Source organism: Canis lupus, chromosome 8, assembly GCF_048164855.1.
Source record: "Canis lupus baileyi chromosome 8, mCanLup2.hap1, whole genome shotgun sequence".
NCBI classification, from domain to species: domain Eukaryota; kingdom Metazoa; phylum Chordata; class Mammalia; order Carnivora; family Canidae; genus Canis; species Canis lupus.
In genome coordinates, this window is record NC_132845.1 from 35,375,078 (window position 1) to 35,397,359 (window position 22,282).

Below are 22,282 nucleotides of genomic sequence, written 5' to 3' on the forward strand. Positions count from 1 at the left end.
CTCTGCACCTGGGCGGAGAGCGCAGCGCAGGTGGGATCCGGGCAGCGCGGGGCGGAGCCAAGTGCAGGGCGGGGGCGGGGGCGCATCCCGGGGCCCCGCGCGTCCCGAGGGTTCCGTCAGGTCCTAGACCTAGAAACAGAGCCCTGGTTTGCGCGGGGAGCCGCGGGGAGCCGGAGCACAGACGCCCGCAGCCCCCCGCCTTCAGAGGCGGCCCGGCCCCGGCGGCTGGGGGACCTAGAGCCCGAGTGGCCCGGGGCCGTACCTCGGCCGGGTCGTCGCGCCTCCGCGGCAGGCTGGGGCGGGGCTCGGACAGGCCGGGGCCGGAGCCGAGGGGGCCGGAGCCGAGGGGGCCGGAGCCGAGGGGGCCGGAGCCGAGGGGGCCGGAGCCGAGGGGGCCGGAGCCGAGGGGGCCGGAGCCGAGGGGGCGGGGCGGGGCGGGGGCGGAGCCGAGGGGAGGGGCCGGGCCGGAGCCGAGGGGGCGGGGCGGAGCGGAGCCGAGAGGGCGGGACTGAGGGGCGGGGCGGGGGCGGAGCCGAGAGGATGGGCCGGGCCGGAGCCGAGGGGGCCGGAGCCGAGGGGGCCGGAGCCGAGGGGGCCGGAGCCGAGGGGGCCGGAGCCGAGGGGGCGGGGCGGGGCGGAGCCGAGAGGATGGGCCGGGCCGGAGCCGAGGGGGCGGAGCCGAGAGGAGGGGCCGGGGACGGAGCCGGGGGCGGGGGCTGGCCCGCCGCAGATCAGCTCAATAAATTGCGAGCTCGGCTGTGCCCAGTCCCTCCACTCAGCGCAAAAATCCGGCACCATGGTCATGATCTTCGGTTACTGGGACATTCGCGGGGTGAGCGCTGGGGCTGCCGGGTTGGGTGGATGGAGGCTCCTGGGGAGAAATCTTGCGTCCTGGGGACCGTGTGTACCAGAGTCCGCTTCAGGGCTTCTGCAGCTCAGTCCTTCCTCGTAGTCTGTCCTCATGGGGCGTGTTCTTGACTCCGCGCGCGCATGCGTGTGTGTGAGCGGGCGGGGGTGCGGCGGGGGCAGGTGGGCGCGCGCGCGGCCGGGGTCCCGGGGCCGCCGAGGCTCCCCGCGCGGGCGAGCACCAAGCCAGAACCCCGTCCTGCAGCTGGCGCACGCCGTCCGCCTGCTCCTGGAGTACACGGACTCGCACTACGAGGAGAAGAAGTACACGATGGGGGACGGTAACGCAGCCCCGTGCCCTCTGGCTTTGGCCCACCTGCTGCTGATTTGTCCCCCAGCAGCCATTGCCTTAGCCACATGCGGCTTGACTCCGTCACCCACCACCACCTGGAGCAGGGCCTGCGCTACCCTAACGCCTTTTAGGGTCCCCAGGCGGGACGGGAGAGGGAGTTGCTGGACGTTGGCGTCAGGAACTGGGATGGGTTCCCCTTAGGGCTGCTCTAAACGTTTTGTAAGCTTACTCACGCAAGTCCCAGAGCCCTGTAAGCCTACACTGTCCCCTGACCTGGAACGTGAGACTCGGTGGTCCAGATTCTAGATGCAACTGGTACAGGGGTTTGCCACTGATCTTTGGGGGGTGGGGGGTGTTCCCGGCCCTACCTCCGCCCCAGGCCCAGTGAGGGTGGGCTCTGGGGAGGTTTGTTTCACTCCATCTTCTCCACCACAGCTCCCGACTATGACAGAAGCCAGTGGCTGAATGAAAAATTCAAGCTGGGTCTGGACTTCCCCAATGTAGGTGCAGGGGGTGGGGGTGATGTGGGGGCAAGTGGGGGGGTGTCTACTCCACCTGCTTTCCCAGCTCAGAGGTTTCAGGATTTGCTGCCTTTTGCTCAGCCTCTCAGCCTTCTAGTTCTTGTCACTGCCTGTCCCCCATGCTCTACGTTCTAGTTCATTCAGTCATTTTACAGTGTACTGATTGAGTGGCTACACGAGCCAGACTCTGGAAGTGCCCTTGTTCAAGGGGGGAGGGGTTGCAGGGGAGCCCCTGGCCTACCCACCTGCCCCTGTTGCCCTGCAGCTGCCCTACTTAATTGATGGGGCTCACAAGATCACCCAGAGCAACGCCATCCTTCGCTACATTGCTCGCAAACACAACCTCTGTGAGTGGGGCTGGGTGGGGATGCAGGGGAACAGGTGACATGCCCCTGGGGATGCCTGGGTGGGATGCAGAGGGTGAGTCTCTTGTTATGTGGGCCTCAGGTGGGGAGACGGAAGAGGAGAAGATTCGTGTGGACATTTTGGAGAATGAGGTTATGGACACCCGCATATACTTTGCCAGGATCTGCTACAGCCCTGATTTTGTGAGTCTCCTACCTGTGGGCTGAGATGGACAGGGTGTTTTAGGGAGAGTGGACTTTTTGTGCCATCTACCTTGGTCTCCTTTGCCATTTGAATCCCAAGGCGCTGCTGATTCTGCAAATCATTCTCTGTACTTTCACCAGAATGACCCTTATAATATATTTTTTATTTATTTTTATTTTTATTTATTTACTTATTTTTTGACCCATATAATTTAATGCATCAGATGAGTACTGTGACTCAGTATCCAGGGTGGAAATTCAGTTCCTAGATAGTGTGTTTACCTTGTTAGCTCAGCAATGTCTTCCTGACACCCCCAGACCTGAGCACATTTGCCCAGCAGGCAGCACAGGGGCAGACCCAGGGCTTTGTACTCCCTCTCCTTCCTCTCAGTCTCTCAAATTCTACATCTTTCCAGAAACTACTCGAGTGTCCACTCCTACCTATCACCTGCCAAGTAGAAGGCGATAGACCGTGTCTCCCTAGGCCATTTCAGTTGTGTGCTTCTTTGCCTCTGCCCGCCATCTGAGTGCAGAGCGCTGCTGGGTTCTCACAGACACCTGGGTGTGACCTCTGGGAGGGCGTTTGGAGAGGAGCTGTGGCAGATTCAGGGACAGTGAGGTGGTGCTCTCTGCCTTCCACAGTCTCTCACAGGTGGGCGGTGGGACCCAGGAGGACTCTGCTGAGCACAGCTTCGCTAAATCATAGCCTGGACAGTGACTCGGCTCTGGTGGGGGGGACACAGCTGCTCACCCCCGGCAGCTGGGGTCATGCACGGCCCAGGGGAGACCGGCCTGTCTGCCCGGGGGGCCTGTGTCTGAGGTGGTGACGGCTGTTCTGTGTCTCAGGAGAAACTGAAGCCTGAGTACGTGAAGGCAATCCCTGACAAGATGAAGCTCTACTCACAGTTTCTGGGGAAGAGGCCTTGGTTTGCAGGGGAGAAGGTAAGGGGAAGGCTATGGGCGATGGGAGGCCGTCATTTTGCCCAGGTTCAGAGTTAGGTGCTCATTCCTTCTTTGCCTTTCTTTAGCTCACCTACGTGGATTTCCTGGTTTACGACATCCTTGACCTGCACCGCATATTTGAGCCCACTTCCCTGGACGCGTTCCCGAACCTGAAGGAGTTCATGGCTCGCTTTGAGGTGATTCTCAACCCTCTTTACTAGTTATGGGTCTCTTGTCTTCTCTCTTTTCTCTAAGGCTTTCTTAGCTTTACAGCTAAAATAAAGAAAAAGAAGTAGGATTTATAGAGGATTTGGTTATGCCAGGACCCATGCTCACATCTTACATATAGTGTATGAAATGCAGTCTTTACAACATTTCTACACGGCAGAGGAATTATTGCCTGCATACTACAGATTAGAGCAATGAGGCAGAAAGGCTAAGTCATTTGCAGAGTGTGTCAGGGGCAGTGAGGCTGTCCTGGGCTCCCAGGTAGCGGCTGGTTGGGGTGGGCAGCAGTGAGTGGCTTTCCCTTTCCTGGGCCAGTTGGTACACCTTGGATCTATTTATGCTGGGCTCTGCGGCTCAGGATGGCCTGAATGAAGCCGATGTTCGGGGGTGTGTACGGAGCTGGCATTAGTAGAGCAGAGCCATGGTGGGGATGATACTATGTAGGAAGGACACAGACGGCATTTACTCTGCATCTCCAGGCAGCTTTGCAGCCACCTGATCCCTGTCGGGGGCCACCCTGAGATCCCCAGGAATGTAGTTGGTCCTGGATGTGCAGGCCTAGGTGGGTGCCCCCGTGGAAGGAGACCACCTTGCGTCTTCTGTGGTGGGCACCTTCCTTCCCTCCCTGACTCCCTTCCCTTCTTTTCCATTAGTGAAGCTTCCGTGTCAGAGGCGGGCAGTCCGTTTATTTTAAGTCCTGTTGGCCGATCCAATCTTCCCCTGGGGTGTGAGGCACCGTGCCAGGCACAGTGGGGATGCAAGGGTGAGCCGGGCCTGGGGCCACCATCCTGGGGCTCAGAGCACTTGGAGAGCTAGAGGAGCACCCCGCCGTGTGGTGTGTGTGCTGTGCTGCCAGCTGGGTGCTGGAGGAGCACAGCCTGGACCTCACCCGATGTCACTGGCTGGAGGGCTTCGGGTGTGCTTTGTGAGCCATGGGCGGCTTTGAGGCATTTGTCCAGCAGGACTTTCAGCCTGCAGTCTGAGTCTCTTCCCCATTCCTCATCCAGAGATCTGCTTTCTCAGCTGGTCCTTATCAGCCCTGGCTTGGGCTTGGGTGACTGGCCTTGGGGACTGTGCCAGAGCTCCAGGGACTGGCTGGCAGGAGGGACAGAGGACATCCATGGGCTGCAGTGTGTGGCCTGCTGGGTACAGGCAGTCCCAGGATCTTGAGTCCTTTAGAACCCACTGGGCCCTCCGTGTGCTGGGAAGGAGGGCCTCAGACAGCCCTGAGTGTCCTGTGCCCACTGGCTGCAGCAGCACTAGGGAGGAGGTAGTGGTGCCCATGACATTGGCCTCAGCTACCAGGCCAAGCAGTTGGATCTTCTTCTTTCTGAGGCGTAAATAGAGTCTGGCCTGGGCTGGTTTTCATGCTCCCCAGCCTCTCCTCTTTGCTCCAGATTTTGCTGAGTCACTGGGTGAGGTCTGGGCTCTCCTGCAAGCTGTGTGGCACATTCTGAGCGCCCCTGTTCTGCTGGGATTCCGTGTGTGTCAAACCCTGAGATGCCAGGATCCTCCCTCTGCACTTGGGGATGTTTGTATGACAGGGAGGGATAGGGCCTCCTGAGAGGGTGGAGGAGGGAGAGGAGGAGGGGGGAGGCAGAAAGAGCTCAGCTCTGGAAAGAGAGCCAGCTGCCCTCCAGCCCTTCCCACCTGCTAGCCTTGGGAGCCTGAGGAGGCCGCTGCAGCCCCTGTGCCTGTTTGCCTTCTGCTGTAGGGAGATAGTAGGACCTGTCTTGTAGGGTGGTTGATGGGGGTCCTTTACCTGTACTGTCATCTCTGGTGGATTGAAAGCACCCAGTGCAGGGACAGTCTCCAGATGTGGTAACTCTTTGAGATGTCACAGTAGTTAGAGGTTGCTGGAGAGGTGAATTAGGAGATCTGCAGACCCCAGGTTGATTGTCTGTAATCTCAATACCGGATGTCACAAGGAATATTCCTCACCTCAGGTTGCTCAGTAGGTCAGCAGACCTGAAATCTGACATGTCTTTCTCCACCCTCAGGGCTTGAAGAACATATCTGCCTACATGAAGTCCAGCCGCTTCGTCCCAGGCCCTCTGTTTCTAAAGATTGCCATGTGGGGCAACAAGTAGGGGGGGCATAGGAGGAGATGCCAGCAAGGAGCTGGAGCTGTGCTTGCTCCATGTACCAGAACAGGTGTCCTGCTTTTTCCCCTTTGTTACATTTTTTTTTGTCCCCATGAAATACCTATTGACTCCTTTTTCTCCTTCCCAACCCTATTTTCATCAATGGCCCTTGACGTCAGCTATCCACTTCAGCAATTTTCCTCCTCCCCCAGTGTTACCCCTCCTACGCTAAAGCCAACCAGATCATTCTTCCCTCGGTGCTTGTGCCACTTGCAGGAACTGGCCTGGACTTCTGGCCTGCAGAGCCTGCCCCTGAGCTCTGGAGCACTGCCCTGAAGCCTGGTGTGACCTGGTGTGCCCATGTTGCTCCCCTGGGGTGGTCCCTGCCCAGCCCTGCTAATCCCCAGTAAAGCCTTGAGCACTATGACCTGGCTTGTGTTCTTCCTTTCTGGCCTTTGGATTCAGGACTGACCATGTTTGGGAACATGAGAGTTCCCTTTTCTGGCGTCTGTTGTATCAGCTCAGTGGATTGGGATGTGTGTGTGGTGCCAAGAAAGGGGACACATAGGTTTTTTTTTTTTTTAAAGATTTAATTTATTTATTCATAGAGACACAGAGAGAGAGAGAGAGAGAGAGAGAGAGAGAGGCAGAGACACAGGCAGAGGGAGAAGCAGGCTCCGTGCAGAGAGCCTGACATGGGACTCGATCCAGGGTCTCCAGGATCACGCCCTGGGCTGCAGGCGGCACTAAACCGCTGCGCCACCGGGGCTGCCCGGGACACATAGGATTTTAAGGATTCTTGCTCATTTCTACCCACTTCATACACTGCTGAGCCTCAGCCTGGGGTCTTATAGAAAGAGGGAGGCCCTTTTGTGCCTGAGTCCCTCCTTAATGCAGCATTCATGGGGTGCCGCCTATAAGCTTGCAGAAAGCACTCTGTGTCGTGATCTGGGGGCCCTGGGGGCTTGAGGAGTCCACTGCAGAGGACATACTGTCACCCCTTCCTGGGTGCTTTCCCTGCTTTGGCTACCTTTCCTTCATGCTCAGATAACTGTGGAAAGTGAAATGAAATGTAATGACTTCTTTTCAGGGGTTTTCAAAAGCAGCCGGGAGGCTATTAAGGAGATGGACCTAATGCTCATCCTCATTAATGAAACCGTGAACTTTGAACCGGACAAATTGCAACTATTCCAAGAACTCTGCCGAAATACCTGCAACTTTCTTGAATTAAGAAATCTTGCTCAGTATTAGCCTTAGCAAACCAATTATTTTCGGCCAAGGTTAGTTTTCTGCCACCAACACCAATCACAATTCTTTGTAAACAATACATACAAATCTTTTCTTTTTTAATGATTTATTTATTGTAGAGTGTGTGTGCTTGTGTGCACGAGTGCGTGTGCGAGTTGGGGCAGGGGCAGAGGGGCAGCAGACTCCCTGCTGAGCATGTGTGGTCCCATAACCACAGGGGGTCAATCTCACCACTATGAGATCTTGACCTGAGCCAAAATCAGGAGCTAGATACTCAACCGACTGAGTCACCCAGGCACCCTGATACAAGTGTCTTTTAAAACCTTTGACTTTTGTTCTCTAGGGGAACACAGTTTGGGTTGCTACCCAAATCTGTGCTCCCTCAGTTACAATTCTGAGACCCTAAATATGTGCTTTTGCTTTATTTCAGCTCTGCCAGTGGTCAACGTACATATCTCAATAGAATAAGAAGGGCTAAGAATAAAAAGGAAAGATGTAATAGAAACTAGGAGGGGCGTTAAGTTAAAAGATAAGCAGAACAAAAATATTAGATCATAGTAAAATAGATCTAGAACAGGAGTTGGCACATGTTTTCTGTAAGGTGCTAAATAGTGCATAGTTTTGGCTTTGTGGGCCACATCTCAGTCACAGTTAACCTCAGTTCTTTTGTAGTCTGTTTGCGAGCTCCTTGGAAGCTTCCTGGGTGTAATCTGAGCCCTTTCCCTGTACTAGGAGGGCAGGGAGGGACAGAAGAGGCAGGTCTCTCCAGTTTGGTAGGTGGGAGGTTACCCAAGCATGGGAACGGATCATACGAGGCTTGTCTTGGGTGGCCGCAAGATGAGTAGATCTGCACACCCGCCTGGCAAATCATAAGTTTATATAGAGGCCTTAACTGGGTTCAGTCATGTGTACTGTCCAGATGGTCTCAACATCACATCACTATCTGAAGACTCTGTCCTTGCGACAGCTTTTGGGAGCAGGGAAAGCAACGGAATGTACCTTCCAGGGACAGGGAATGAGGAGATTCTGATTGCTGGGGTCCAGGTCAGGGGCCAACCAGAGGCCACATTTTCTGGATGACTGCCCCAACCCTGTGTAAAAGCAGCCATGGGCAATACAGAAATGAGTGAGTGGGGATGTAGTCCAAGAAAATTCAAAAACAGGTGGCTATAGTTTCCAAACTTCTCTATAGAAACAGTTGACTCCTGATCCAGAAGCTTAAATTAGCTATATGGAAGTTTAAATGTGAAATTTGAAATAAGAAAGGTGATTACCAGGGCACCTGGCTAGCTTAGTGGGAAGAAAATGTGACTCTTGATATCAGGGTCATGAGTCCAAGCCCCATTTTGGGGGCAGAGTTTAGAAAGAAAAGGAAGGAAAGAAGGAAGGGAGGGATAGAGGGAGGGAATGGGGAGGGAGGGAGGAGGAAAGGACAGAGGGGTGATTAGCAAAGAATAGAGGGACGATGTGATAGAGATAATTGCAAACAAAAACAATTTTCTAAACGTGTAGCCAAAATCATAAAAGGTAAAATAGTATATTTTAAAGTCTGGGGGTAGAAGTAGTAGAATGTATGTACTTCAAACTGAGGCAACCAGAAAAGATGATCTTCCTGTGACTAGGATCTAGCTGAGGTCCTAAGAAACACAAGATCTTTATTTAAAAAAAAAAAAAAAAAATCTTTATTTTTGATAAACCTGAGGCTCCTTGCCGCAGAAACAGGAAAATGATTTATTAGAGGTATCAGGTTGCTCACGGAATCCCTGAGAGGAGCAGTGAGTTGGCCTTGGAAGCTGGGCGGCCAGGAGGTGTGGCTAACCACATGTGAGAACATTCTAGAGAAAGCCCCACAGCCATTGTGGGCCGCAGACTCCACAGCTCCTACCCCTGCCACGTGGCACCAGATGCCAATGCCTCTCACCATTGCTGCCTCGAAACCCCGATCCCTTCCACTCCTGTCCTTGCCAGAAAAGGAATTTTCAGAGCCTGCTTCTTTATTTTTTATTTATTTTAAAAAAGATTTTATTTGTTTATTCATGAGAAACAGAGAGAGACAGAGACAGAAGCAGGCTGAGTCCAATGTGGGCCTCGATCCCAGGACTCCAGGATAATGCCCTGAGCCAGAGACAGACGCTCAACAGCTCAACCGCTCGCTGAGCCACCCAGGAATCCCAGAGCCTGATTTTTAGAATTGAAGTCTTGCACTCCTGTGCACAATGACCAGAGCCCGGGTCACAGGCCTGTGCCTCAGCCTCAGGGGGCTGGAAAAACAATTGGATTAATTAGGATTAAGTTCTGCTGGATGTAACTAAATAGTAACAGTGGCTTAAATGGGCAGATGTTTATTTCTCATTGAAAAAAAGACCTGGAGGTAAACACTCGTTAACGTTGGCTTCATGGTAGCCTTAGTGACCTAGTTTAACTTTATGCTCCATCATTCTCAGTATGCGGTACCCATTCTTTATGTCACCATGGCCCCAAGTGACTGCTAGAGCCCCATCACATCTGCATTCCAAACAGCAAGGGAAAGAACGAGGAATGGGGGTTTCTCTTTTCGTCTTGAGGAAACTTTATGGAAGTAAAGTAGAACACTTCCATTTATACCTCCTTGGCCAGAATTTAATCAGATTGGAAATGACATCTTTTGCCTGAGAAGTAATGTGCCCGGCAGTCACGGAGGGTCGTGACAGCAGAAGCTGGGGAGATGGATCTCAAGAGTGAACTAGCAGTCACGACTTTGGGGAGGTAGGGCTTAAAACATAAGAAATTCCCCACCTCTAGGTGCCTAAGATAAACACCTTCTTTCTTCTTTCTTCTTCTTCTCTTTTTTTTTTTTTTTTTAGATTTTATTCATTTATTCATGAGAGACACAGAGGGAGAGGCAGAGACACAGGCAGAGGGAGAAGCAGGCTCTCCGCGGGGAGCCCCTTGCAGGGACTCGATCCCAGGAACCTGGAATCACACCCTGAGCTGAAGGCAGATGCTCAACCACTGAGCCACCCAGGTGTCCCAGATAAACACTTTCTTTTCCATATGTGCATTTCCAAGCAATAGCCACCACCATAAAATGCTCCTGCCTAACGTAATGCAACCATCCCTGATACAAACAAAAACACATTTTACCCCAAACAGGAACAACTCAGGATCATCAAGTACTGCATCCAGTTCCAAGCTGGAGATCTCTGAGAAATGTTCACTGATATTTTGAAAATGACGGTCGGAAGTGTAATGCCAATGACCTCCAATTCGCCCTATGTAAAATAGTAAAGGAATGGGAGGCAGGAAAAAGGGAAATGAGATGAACTCAATAATGTAGTAGAAAGTAACCTGCACTCAGATCTGCAGATAAGCCATTTTGCACTTATTTATATCTTGCATTTATTTAATTGCCCTTCTTTGTTGAGATTCCAAAGAGATGTTGCATAATAAGGCTTTTATACTTGGGTATCAGCAGCGTAGAGGTATTCCCGATTGGCTTTTTCTGTCTCCATCCCTCTGATAACCACACTTCCAGGTTCACTGTCATCCCACTTTGTTAGCCTACATTTTCCTAACTCAGGTGACATGATGAACAAAATCTTTATTGAAGGCAGATAGATACACAGAGACCAGCCGGCTGCTACATCATGACTCAAGACCTGGGAAGCAGAGGATAAGAAGGGCCAATCCTTGTGGGTTCCAGAACAACTCTTCCTGTAGTGCTAATTGCTACATTCCTAGTTAACCAGATCTGGCTTTTCCCAACAGACTTCACTTTGTGAGGTAGCCCCAACAATTTCCCAAAAAAGCACAGTTCCATCCAAAACACCCAGAGTCCGCATACCCTGTGTTTCCCACGTTCTTCCCCATTCTCTTCCCATTTGAAACATAATTTTGGAAGGAAGCAGATATGGCTTCAGCCATAGTTTTTTTTTTTTTTCTTCTTTTTTTTAAAGGTTTTATTTATTTATTTATTTATTTATTCATTCATTCATTCATTCATTCATTCGCAACACACAGAGAAAGGCAGAGACCCAGGTTCCCTGCGGGGAGCCTGATGCTGGACTCGATCCCAGGACCTTGGGATCACGCCCTAAGCCGAAGGCAGAAGCTCAACCACTGAGCCACCTGGGTGCCCCTTCAGTCACAGTTTTTTGTTTTTTGTTTTTTTAATCTGTTAGTGCAATTTGGAAACATTATACCATAGAAGATGAAATACAGGCCTGTTCTAATTGTCCTTCAGGCCTCTACCAACCGGAACGTTACCCTGTTTCCTTTAATCCTATCCTCCGCACCACTGAAAACACTCCCTGCTAATAACCTTCAGTTGGCCCTCTGTCTCCATGTGGGGCAACATGGCAGCACCTATTCACTTGAAATTCAAATAAACACATATTCAGTTAATCTTTTCTTCTGGATTAAATCCCATGTGAGCCACCTGTAATTCTTTCCATTGAAAATGCCAAAAGAATGCTGACAGCCTCTCCCTGTTGGCTTTTAGAAATGTTCCATTCCAAACTGGCCTAAGCAAGGAACAAGCGAGACTCCGAAATCCTAAAACCCACTCCGCATGCTCGGAGTTCTTTGTTGGTCCTCAGGACCTCCCTGGACCTGAACCTGAACTTCTGTCCTGACTTTAAGCACTTCTACCTGAACCATCTCCCAAACAGAGGAGAATTTGAGAAAGTTTTCCGAGAGCATTAAGCGCTTATTTGAAGCAAACCCTTTTTCTCCTTCCAATTCTCATCAGAACAAAGTGGAATCAATGCAATAGTGAGTACCTGCTTTGTGCTGGGCTCTATACAAGCACTAGATATAAAAATTTGCTTAAGACTCCATCCCTGGGCAGCCTTCAGTCCAGGGTGACCCGGGATTGAGTCCCATGTCAGGCTCCCTGCATGGAGCCTGTTCCCCCCTCTGCCTGTGTCTCTGCCTCTCTCTCTGATATAAATAAATATATCATGAATAAATAAATAAAATCTTTTTTTTTTTTTTTTAAAGACACAGTTCCTGATGGGGCACCTGGGTGGCTCAGGGGTTGAGCATCTGCCTTTGGCTCAGGGCATGATCCTGGGGTCCGAGTAGGGAACTGCCACTTCTGAGTCTCTGCCTCTTTCTCTGTGTCTCTCATGAATAAATAAAATCTTAAAAAAAAAAAAAAAAGACACAGTCCCTGCTCTCAGACAACTTATAGTTTAGTGGCAGAGACAGACATTTAAACAAGCAAATAGTTCAGTGCAGTAAGTTGATGGAAGAAAACATTTTTTTTTTTTGGAAGAAAACATTTAATCCTAAGGGAATAAAGATTTAAAATAAATGCATTTAAATTTGCCTGGGGGGAGATGGACAAATGTCAGTTCTAAGCTAAATCTCAGTGGTTTATACATGTTTATTTCTTACTCATGCTTCATGTCAGATGTGGTCAACAGGAGCCCTGCGTTTTGCAGTCTGTCTGACTGGTGGAGACTCAGGTTGACACCTGCTCACAGTCATCACAATGGTAGGAAGTGGGTATGGAAACTCACATCCTGGCTCTTAACGCTTCTGCCTGGAAAATGGGTGTAATTTCTCCTCATGTTTCATTGACCAAAGCAAGTCATGGAGCTGCACTTAATTTCAAGAGGGTGGTGAAACTTTCCTAAAAGGAAAATGATCACAAATCTTTGGTGACCATCACTAACCATTTTCATGGGGGTTATCAGTTGTGGCCTCCCAGAGGCAGTGACTTGTGAGCTTACCTTAGAAGACGCATGGGCATGATTAGGCAGGCAGGGCTGGAGCAAAAGCAGTCTAGGCAGAGAGGGAACAGCAAGTATAAAGGCATGAAGATAAAAGAGAACACGGTACTTTTGGATAATTCATATTTACACATTTATATAACATTGGTCTGTTCTGAGTGCTCTAGAAATATTGGGTTAATTCTCATAACAACCCAGTGAGGGAGGGTTCATTGATGGGAGAAGGCACTGAGGCACAGGAGGCCAGAGTGCACTGGGGCAGAGCCAGGATCTCTACCCAAGCAGCCTCCAGACTCCAGAGGGTGTGCTACTTCCTAGGGAATTCAGCAAGGCTGGCACCCAGGGCTCCAGGGCAGGGGCAGGCACAAGCCCAGAGATGTCACTGGAAAGGAAACAGAGGTGAGATTATGAAGGATAATTAAAGGAGGGGAGGGATGTGAGCACATTTCCGCATTAGAGAAATCACTGGCTAATGGTCAATTCCTTTTCTCTTCCTTACTGTCCATCTGAACTCCCTAAATCCATGTTGTTCGTGGGGCTCATTGATCCACCCAGTCCTGCAGATGAAGGATAAGGAATGTGCAATTTCTGTGCAAAGTCCAGACATTCTCACAGGCCCTCAAGCTAGCTTTGAAGGCAGATCCATGTCCATACCCATCAATGTCCCCTAGTCCACTCGGCCCAACAATGAAATGATTCTATGACTCATTTTTCTTTAATCACATAAGCTATTTCCTTCTATTTTCTTTTTTTAAGATTTTATTTATTCATTCATGAGAGACACGGAGAGAGGCAGAGACCCAGGCAGAGGGAGAAGCAGGGTCCATGCAGGGAACCCGATGCGGGACTCGATCCCAGGACTCCAAGGATCATGACCTGAGCTGAAGGCAGGCACTCAACCGCTGAGCCACCCGGGGCCCCAGAAGGGAGAGATTTAAAAAGCACGGACTGGGGCACCTGAGTGGCTCAGCAGCTGAGCGCCTGCCTTTGGCTCAGGTCATGATCCTGGGGTTCTGGGATCGTGTCCCGCATGGCACTTCCTGCATGGACCCTGCTTCTCCCTCTGCCTGGGTCTCTGTCTCTCTCCATGTCTCTCATGAATAAATACAATCTTTAGAAAAAAAAAATCCCTCCCTTCTGACTTCCTCGTTGCTGTCTTCTGTCATCTCTCTGTCCCAGGAATTTTCTCTCAGAGGACTGCAGGGCCAATTTCCTGTTTTCTTGCCTTCTTCCCTGTGGTGAACAGACAGTCCCCCATAATCCCATCCTCTCCCCTTGAGTGTGGGTGGGACTGGTGATTTGCTTCTAATAGAGGACCCCAAAGGTGGTGGGATGTTTTTCCATGATTACATTACATAGGGCTGTAGTATCTGACTCCCCAGGAGACTTTCCCCTTTGTTGGTATTGATGAAGCAAGAAGCCCCCTTTTCAAGGAACCGAGGGTGGCCCCAGCTGACAGCCAGCAAGAACCTAAAGCCTTCTCTCTGTCCAACAGGTCACAAGGAACTAAATTCTATTGGCAGTCTTGTGTCTCAGAAGCAGATCTTTCTCCAGTTGAGCCTTAGGATGAGATCATAGCCCTGGCTGACACATGGACTGTGGGTTTCAGATGAGCCCCTGAAGCAGAAGACCCTGTAAGAGATGTGCCCAGACTCCTAACCCACAGAAACTATGGGATAGTGTGTGTGGTTTTAAGCTGCTAAATTGGTGGTAAGATTGTTACACAGCAATAACTCATACATTCCCTTTCTGACTTCTGGCCACATCCTCTGTCTAGTTAGAGAGGCATTCTCAGCTCCTCTGGCCTTCCCTAAATCCACAAAGCCTTTCCTTCCCCTAGGGCACACTTTACTCACTCACACTATTGAAATTCATGCAATAAACAATCTCTAGCTTTGTACCTCTTCTGGCCGTTGCCTCCCCATACCCAAAATATGGCCCTAGATATCTAACTACTGTCACGAGGGGTGGCAACACGTGGCAGGTGAACCACCTGCTTAAAACTTTGTGTCTAATATCTTCTGAGGTCGTCCTCCTGATATCACCTGGCCATTTAGATCCTCTGTCTTTCCCTCCCTAGAGAGATCTTTGCCTTCTGGTCTACCGGGGAAAGCAATCTGGCCCTCAAGTCCCTGTTTAAGGCTGGAAACTACTCAAATGGAGCTCTGCAAATGGAGCTGGTGCCAATTCAGTCATAGGAGTTCACTTCCTCTTGGTTTGCTTTTTCTTTTTCTTTTCTTTTTTTTTTGGTTTGCTTTTTCTTTTCTTTTCTTTTTTTTTTTGGTTTGCTTTTTCTTAAAGCTAGTTTCTCTTACACAGAAATACTTGAATACACTCCCCTCATTTTTTAAAAAAGATTTTATTTATTCGTGAGAGACAGAGGGAGGTGGACTTCCCTATGGGAAGCCTGATATGGGACTCAATCTGGGACCCCAGGATCACAACCTGAGCCAAAGGCAGACATTCAACCACTGAGCCACCCAGACGCCCTGAAATTCAGCCTTTTAAAATGGACATTTCAGTACAGATGGTCCCCAGTGCACAATGGTTCTAGAAAAATAGAGAGAAATCCTTAGCCCTATCTCTAAAATCCCCATTCATCCTGAAGCCTGGGCCTCTCTCCCATTTGCCTGAATAAGCATGGTTCAGTGTGTCCTCCCAGATCGACTGATCGATGTTTCTTTCTTTTTCTTCTTTTCCTTTTTTTTCTTTCTTTTCTTTCTCTTTTTTTCTTTCTAGAGAGTGAGCACAAGCAGGAGGGGCAGAGGGAGAGGGAGAGAAAATCTCAAGCAGACTCTATGCTGGGTGCACAGCCGGATGCGGAGCTTGATCTCACAACCCCGAGGTCACAACTTGAGCTGAAACCACAAATTGGATGCTTAATCAACTGTGTCACCCAGGAGACCTCCTCCAGTTGTTTTTCTAGCCATTCAATACATAAATGTATCTGATGAAAATGCCTACCTCGTGGTTTCCTTCTTTAAAACATAAAAGGTATTTTACTGTACATGCTCATCTGCAATCTAATTTGCAGAAAATTCACCAATGTGTCTTGGATCTTTCCACATTAGTTCACACAGTTAAATCTCATTCTTTTGTTGCTTTATGGTATTCCACAGTACTGATGGGCACGGACAGGATTTTCACCTGGTCTCACAAACAATACCACAATCTTAGTTATATAGCTTAGGTACATGGGGTAGTTTTCACCAGGACAGAAATTGTTGGGTTAAAGGACATGATTTGATTTTTAGAAGATATTAGCAAACTGTCCTCCAATGTAAGTATACCGATTTATAAGCTCACTGGCAGGAAATGCCAACACTTCACAAACTTCTTTTTGTTCACCTGCTAGATAGAAAATGGTCTTTTGCTGTTGTAATCTGCAGTTTTTGGATTATAAACATCTGTTTAACATTTTTTTTGGCCATAACTATTTCTCTAAATCATGTGTTCATGTCCATTTTCTTTTTTTCCTTTTTGTTTGTCCATAAGTCTTAATTATTTATGGGAGTTCTTTCTATAGTCTTTATGTTGGGACTTCTTGTCAGTTTTGTCCTTTTGTCTCGTTTGCCATCTTGCCATTCAATTTTGTGTATTTGTGCCTTTGTACTAGAAAATTCTTAAATCTGATTAACTGTTCAACTTATAAATCTTTCCCTTCATGGCTTTTAAAAAAATATTTATTCATGAGAGACATATAAAGGCAGAGACATAGGCAGAGGGAGAAGCAGGCTCCCTATAGGGAGCCTGATGCAGGACTCGACCCCAGGACCCCGGATCACGACCTGAGCCAAAGGCAGATGCTCAACCACTGAGCTACCCAGGTATACCTATGGCTTTTTGTTTTTAGGTCTCATTTAGAGAAACCTATCATAAAATCACAAATATTCTGTTTTCATTAATACTTCTACAGCTTTAATATTGGGCCTTAAGTTGTAGATGAGCTAGTTTTAGTGAATAGTGTGAGGTAAGGTTCTATTATTATAGATTTTTAGTGAGCGAGCGAGAGTGCACAAGCCCCAACATATGGCTCAATCCCATGACCTGGAGATCATGACCTGAGTCAAAACAAGAGTTGGATGCCTAACCAACTGAGCCACCCAGGTGCCCCATTATTGTTTTTTTAAAAGATTTTATTTATTCATGAGAGACACAGACAGAGGGAGAGAGGCAGAGACCCAGGCAGAGGGAGAAGTAGGCTCCATGCAGGAGCCCGACGTGGGACTTGATTCCAGGACTCCAGGATCAGGCCCTGGGCCAAAAGGAGATGCTCAACTGCTGAGCCACCCAGGGATCCCCCCCCTCTTTTTTTTTTTTTAAAGATTTTATTTATTCCTGAGAGACACACAGAGAGACGGGCAGAGACACAGGAAGAGGGAGAAGCAGGCTCCATGCAGGAGCCCAATGCCCCATTATTATTTTTTTCCCCACTATTATTTTTAATTGGTAACTGATACAATCCCATTTATTGGTTAGTCCACCAGTTTGAAAGTCCATCTTTATCATACTACATTCCCGTGTAAAAATATCCATTTCTGAACTCAGTTCTGTAAAATCGACAGTTCCATATAGTTTTGCTTGGTATCTACACCACCTCTTCATAGGGCTTCAGTCCCATTTAATGTATCTGTCCTCTACAACTGTACAATATCACATTTGTTTTTAGTGCTTGGACAAGAACCTCTAGCTTTGAACACAGCTGAGATATAGGGGGATTGTCAGTGTTACAGTGACTGTATTCACATCTTGGACATTTTCCATATATCCTTACTCTCCCCTGGCCTTTAGTCCCAAGAGAAATCCAGCTAGACACCAGTAGCCTAAACGCTATTTATTGAAAAGAGCAGAGAAGAGAGAGTACAGGCTCCCTAGGCACAGGATGGAATAAAACAAGCAGATCAAGTCCACCTCCTGCTCAGCATATTCTCTTATTGCCCCACAGGGCCATCTTGTTGTTGATGGGCATCTTCAGGAAGCGGTCAGACTGCATGTAGTTAGCTATCTTCTCCAAAGCCTGAAGGGAAAGCACACCAAACCTGATACTCTAACCCAGTCCAAAAGACCCATGCCGAACCAGTGACACTCACATACTGCCTGCCTCTATACCATCCCCCCTTCCTCCCTCCACTACCATTTCATGTAGACAGTGCTTTAGGGTGTAGAAGCCGAGGCCTTTTCTCAAGACTCGTAGGTTTAGAAGTGTACCACCACTGATCCCTTTACACAAACGCTGGTGTTGAGAATCTACCACAGTGGGGTCCCTTGGGAATCAGGAGAGCCTGCGAGTGTTTCTGTACAGGAAAAGTGTAGGGAGCATCACCTCAAAACGGCACATGAAAGCCTTCAGATTTGGAAATTCATCCAGGCACTTGGGCTCAAACATACGGTTCTGATCCAAGACATCATAAGTGAGGAAATCCACAAAGGTGAGCTAGAAGAACAGTAAGATGGTCAGGTCTGCAGAGATCCTTAATCCTGGGAGATAGAAAGGCATCTTTCCTCTTTCCTTTCTTCCTACCTTTTCTCCTGCAAACCAGGAGAATTTCCCCAGGAACAAGGAGAACTGTTTCAGTTGTCCAGGTAGCTGTTCCAAGTACCGAGGCTTCAGTTTTTCCTGGGAGAGAAGGATAAAGAGAGTAAGAGCACAGCTGTCAGCGTCTTCAGAGCTAGTCAGGGCATGGGCCAGTGGGGGACACTCAGTGGTCCCTTCTCCGTGTGCCTCCCTCTTACTGCCTGCAGTAGGGGTGGCAGGACAGAAAGGGGGAGGGGCCAACACCAGAGTCCTATAACAAATGGACCCCCCCAGCCCCCCCCTCCCTGCCATAAAACAGTTCTTTCCTATTCTGCAGATCTGCAGACTGGGTTGGTGGGAAAGCAGAAGTGGCAGGAAGCAGCGGATGAACCCCTGGGTTCTCAACACTCCTTCTCCTCAATGCCTGCTTGCTAAGGAAACTCACAAGGTCAGGACTGTAGCACAGTTGTACCAGCTGTATGCGGAAATCCATTATTTGGTTCTCCATGATGTCCACTCGAATTCTTTCTTCTTCAGTCTCACCACCTGTACGCCAAAAGATGAGAAATCACATTTGGAATGATCCACTTCCAGGAAAACTGCCAGCCTGGCCTCCCTCCCTGGCCCTACGCCACTCACACATATTGTGCTTGCGAGCGATGTAGCGCAGGATAGCATTACTCTGGGTGATCTTGTTCTTACCATCCATGAGGTAGGGCAGCTGGAAGGAAAATGACATGTCAGATGAACAACCAACTCTCTCTTGCCTCCCTGCCTCTCTCTCTCTCTCGGGGAACATGAGACTTGCAGGAAGTGAAAAGTAGAGAGAAGATGCTGTGCTAGGAGGAAGAAGAAAATATGTGGAATGTAGCAATTGGGTCCCCACCTGATTCTAGACCAGAGTTCTTAATCTCTCTGTGCATGTGTACGGGCATACCACAGACCCTTTGTCAGAATAAGATTTTTAAATGCATAAAGCAAATTACATGCTTTCGAAATTTATAAAACATCAAAGCAACAAAATCATAATCAAGTAATATGTGCCTATTGCATTAAATAACAAGGCAAGGCATACAACTATCATAATTTCAAAGTATGATGCGTGTAAATAATATTTTTGCACAGTATCTGCCACATATGTGATATGAAAATACTCAATTTCTACTAGTGACAAAGTCACAGCCATGGCTAATCAGCATCGTCACTTATTACCTAGATTCACAATAGAAGGGATTGTTAACTTTTTTAGTGGTTACTGTTAATGAAAACTTTTTCTCTCCATTCGAGTTCGGGCACCCTTGCTTTCTACTTCTCTTAGCCAGCTTCCGAGCCCCCATTCTCGGTGTCCCTAGCCCAGAGAGGAAAGCGGCACGGCTATACTGGACGGCCTTGCCGTCTGACCCCTCTTCTCCTGAGGCCACCTACGTTAGGAAAGTCCAGGTCGAGCTTGAATTTCACATCCAGCCATTGGCTTTTATCATAGTCCGGAGCTGAAAGAGAATGCGGGGCCCAACCTCCTTAGCAGCCCGCCTGAGGGGAGTGGAGAGATCTAGCACCTCGCACCCTGGGCCCCCAAGGGTGGCCTCTGCTCTCCGGGCCCACTCGGTGGGCCGCTCACACGGTGGGACCGCGGCTTGGAAGAGGCTGCATCTGTGCGTCCGGCGGGGGGCTCGGCGCTCCCGGGTGACTGGGGCCGCCTCGCACCCGCCTCAGGCGTGGGGCCCCTCTGGGCACAGCGACGGGGGGCGGGGGCTCGCGCGGGCCGCATTACCTTCCCCGCACGTGTACCGTCTCTCCTCATAGCAGGTATCCGTGAACTCCAGGAGCATGCGGATGGCGTGCGCCAGCTGGGGCAGAAGACCCCGTCAGCGCCTGCGCGGCGCCCCCGCCCCGCCCCCAACGTCCCCTGCCCGCCTGGCATCCCGCCTCGCACGCCGCCGCGGCGCTCGTTAGGCCGCCCGCCGCCGTCCCGACATCGCCTCGGCGGCCGGCTGCCTCAGCTCCGCTCGGGGGCCGCCACCCTGAGGTCCGGTCGCGGGGCCCCTGCCTCCGCGACCCAGCGGCTCGGCCGTCGAGCCGGCACTCACCCCGCGAATATCCCAGTACCCCAGAACCATGTTCGACTTGGACAACGACATGGCGACGGCGCCTCCACTCCTTCGACGACTGGGAGTCGCCAGCGAACGGGCGGAGCTTTATACCCGACGCCAGTGGGCGGGGCCAACGCCGCGGCTCTGACCCCGCCCCCGCCGGCTCTGACCCCGCCTCCGCCGCCGGCCTCCGCTCGGTCCGCGAGCCCGCGGGCCGCCCCGGAGCGGGCTCTGCGCTCCGCGGACTGGGACTGCGCGGGCGGCCGGCGGCCCGGCTGAGGGCCCTGGTGAACCCCGGACGGTGACGGCCTGGCCATAAGCACTCCTCCAGCCGGAGGGCTCGGCGCTGTAGACAAGCACCGAGAGGTGATAAAGGAACGGTTCAGCTTGCAGCGTCGGTGGCCCCGCTCCGCGCTCCCAGGGAAGCTCTGCTCTTACCGGGGTCACGATGGCTTCAGCAGCCTTGGAAGCACGGGTTCCCTCTCCGCCCGAGCACACGTTGTCCGTCTGTTAGCAAGTGACCTAAAAGAAACATTTCAAACTACAGATAAGAGTAAGGATCTCCCTACGTTCTGTTCTCACACCTCTGAAGCCTGCAACCTTGCACACAGTAAAAGCCTGAGATAAAGTTTGTGATTTTCTGAAATGTCCTTCATCGTGGTGATTTTGTGACTCTTGATGTAACAAGAAACCACATCTAACCCTGTAGTAAGCATTCCTTCTCAGGGGCACTCTCTTCTCTCTGCAGATAGTGTATCCCGGGCCGCTGTCCCGACTTGGGCTCCAATAAAACTCTCTCCCCCCGCCCCCTTTTCTCTTTCCTTTCCTTTCCCTTTCCTTTTCCCTTTCCTTTTTCCTTTCCTTTTTCCTTTCCTTTTTCCTTTCCCTTTTCCTTTCCTTTCCTTTCCTTTCCTTTCCTTTCCTTTCCTTTCCTTTCCTTTCCTTTCCTTTCCTTTCCTTCCTTTCTCTTTTTTTAAGCAGTTCTAAAAGGTTTGTTGTTAGGCGTTGGCAGTTCCTGGCGTAGCAGGCACAGTATCAGAGAAACTTATCTGAGAACAGTGGGGGCCTCCTGGAACTCGATGCTCGGACCCCTGTGCCCCTCTTGCCCCTCTGACTTTTCAGTGCTCACAGGTGTATCTGCCGAGGTCTCCTGGTATCCGGACTCGTCAATCAGTTGAAGCTCCTGACTTTTATTCTAGTGGCTAAAGACTACCTGGAGGGCAGCCCCGGTGGCGCAGCGGTTTAGCGCCGCCTGCAGCCCGGGGGGGGGGGGGGGGGGGGGGGGGCGTGATCCTGGAGACCATAGATCGGGTCCCACGTCGGGCTCCCTGCGTGGAGCCTGCTTCTTCCTCTGCCTGTGTCTGCCTCTCTCTCTCTCTGAATAAATAAAATCATAAAAAAAAATAAAGTCTACCTGGTAATGTTCTGTAGCCGGGAATAGCCCGGGGTGGGGGGGGAGTTCATGCGTTGGTTGTTTCACTTTGGCTTTATACTAATATCATTAAAGTTTGAATAAATTTTCTGGCTAGAAGTAGGAGAGACTAAACCGTTCAGTTCTGAAGAGAAGGGACACTTGTCCCTTCCAGCCAAAGCCAGTCCTGCTTTCAGGTGACTGAATAACTAGAAGAAGTGTCTGAGGATATTCCTCAAGCCCTGTTAGGGTCCCATCCATCTGGTAAGGTAATGGCTCCTCTGGGGTAGCAGACAGAAGGATTGCTCATCCACTGCTCCAGATCCCTCTTGGTGGTCTTAGAGCTTGCTGGGAAAAACTGAGACACCTAAGAGTGTATCACAGCTGTTGGGAAAGTGCCCCCCATGAATAGTACCCTCTTGATCCACCACACTTAATATCCTTAGATTTTATTCAAGCCTTATTCTAACAATAAAGCTGAAACTAAAAGAAATAGGAGAACCGTGCTTCAAAGGATAGAACAACTCCCAGAGAACCAGCAGCCACCCACAGAAACTCTGGCAGGCTATATGTATAGTACACATGAGCCTATACTTGCAAGTATGTACTTAAAAGGGAAAATTTAAGGATAATCTGAGTCTCACATGGCCCAAATAGGGTTCTTTCGACATGTCTGAATTAGTTTCTTGTGTGCACAGAGAAAGCCAGCTATAAGACTAATAACCAGAAATTAGGAAGTCATTTGGTTCAGTCAATGAAGTCCCTGGCTTTTGGGGAGGA

The 22,282-nt window shown here is 50.2% G+C and overlaps 2 protein-coding genes and 1 long non-coding RNA gene across 9 annotated transcripts; 1 reads left to right on the forward strand and 2 right to left on the reverse strand.

The window, feature by feature from the left end:
* The first annotated feature begins 672 nt into the window (after positions 1-672).
* On the forward strand, positions 673-15,443 carry LOC140638127 (glutathione S-transferase Mu 1). Of its 6 annotated transcripts, XR_012035309.1 has the most exons (12): positions 674-832; positions 1,112-1,187; positions 1,634-1,698; positions 1,985-2,066; positions 2,167-2,267; positions 3,114-3,209; positions 3,296-3,406; positions 5,438-5,591; positions 6,612-6,801; positions 12,165-12,248; positions 13,982-14,196; positions 15,226-15,443. XR_012035309.1 is itself a non-coding variant. In XM_072834890.1 (8 exons), exons 1-8 carry the CDS (start codon positions 797-799, stop codon positions 6,654-6,656), a joined length of 612 nt encoding a protein of 203 aa, XP_072690991.1. In that variant the 5' UTR covers positions 673-796; the 3' UTR covers positions 6,657-6,871. The 6 variants fall into 6 exon arrangements, 2 of the variants coding, with proteins under 2 accessions (XP_072690991.1, XP_072690990.1); XR_012035308.1 differs by lacking the exon at positions 12,165-12,248; XR_012035310.1 differs by lacking the exons at positions 5,438-5,591; positions 12,165-12,248 and having other exon boundaries at positions 673-832.
* LOC140638129 (uncharacterized) lies at positions 11,928-13,573 on the reverse strand. The gene is made up of 2 exons (XR_012035311.1): positions 12,487-13,573; positions 11,928-12,386 (listed from the first exon to the last, which is right to left on the reverse strand). It is a non-coding gene; the product is annotated as an uncharacterized lncRNA (long non-coding RNA).
* A 1,862-nt stretch (positions 15,444-17,305) lies between the features above and the next one.
* LOC140638126 (glutathione S-transferase Mu 3) lies at positions 17,306-20,423 on the reverse strand. 2 transcript variants are annotated; one of them, XM_072834888.1, is made up of 8 exons: positions 20,089-20,249; positions 19,773-19,848; positions 19,427-19,491; positions 18,641-18,722; positions 18,447-18,547; positions 18,008-18,103; positions 17,810-17,920; positions 17,306-17,503 (listed from the first exon to the last, which is right to left on the reverse strand). In XM_072834888.1, exons 1-8 carry the CDS (start codon positions 20,137-20,139, stop codon positions 17,405-17,407), a joined length of 681 nt encoding a protein of 226 aa, XP_072690989.1. In that variant the 5' UTR covers positions 20,140-20,249; the 3' UTR covers positions 17,306-17,404. The 2 variants fall into 2 exon arrangements, with proteins under 2 accessions (XP_072690989.1, XP_072690988.1); XM_072834887.1 differs by lacking the exon at positions 19,427-19,491 and having other exon boundaries at positions 20,089-20,423.
* Between the last annotated feature and the right edge of the window lie 1,859 nt (positions 20,424-22,282).

What these genes read in the sequence shown, in the direction of transcription:
- LOC140638126 (XM_072834887.1), bottom strand. Translation starts at nt 20,408, where the DNA reads ATGGCCAGGCCGTCACCGTCCGGGGTTCACCAGGGCCCTCAGCCGGGC. An exon ending in GGTACTGGGATATTCGCGGG is followed by an intron (nt 19,849 to 20,088) that starts GTGAGTGCCGGC and finishes CTTCTGCCCCAG; the next exon opens with CTGGCGCACGCCATCCGCAT. An exon ending in CGCTCGCAAGCACAATATGT is followed by an intron (nt 18,548 to 18,640) that starts GTGAGTGGCGTA and finishes TTTGGCGTACAG; the next exon opens with GTGGTGAGACTGAAGAAGAA.
- LOC140638127 (XM_072834889.1), top strand. Translation starts at nt 797, where the DNA reads ATGGTCATGATCTTCGGTTACTGGGACATTCGCGGG. An exon ending in GAAGTACACGATGGGGGACG is followed by an intron (nt 1,188 to 1,633) that starts GTAACGCAGCCC and finishes TCTCCACCACAG; the next exon opens with CTCCCGACTATGACAGAAGC. An exon ending in CTTGGTTTGCAGGGGAGAAG is followed by an intron (nt 3,210 to 3,295) that starts GTAAGGGGAAGG and finishes GCCTTTCTTTAG; the next exon opens with CTCACCTACGTGGATTTCCT.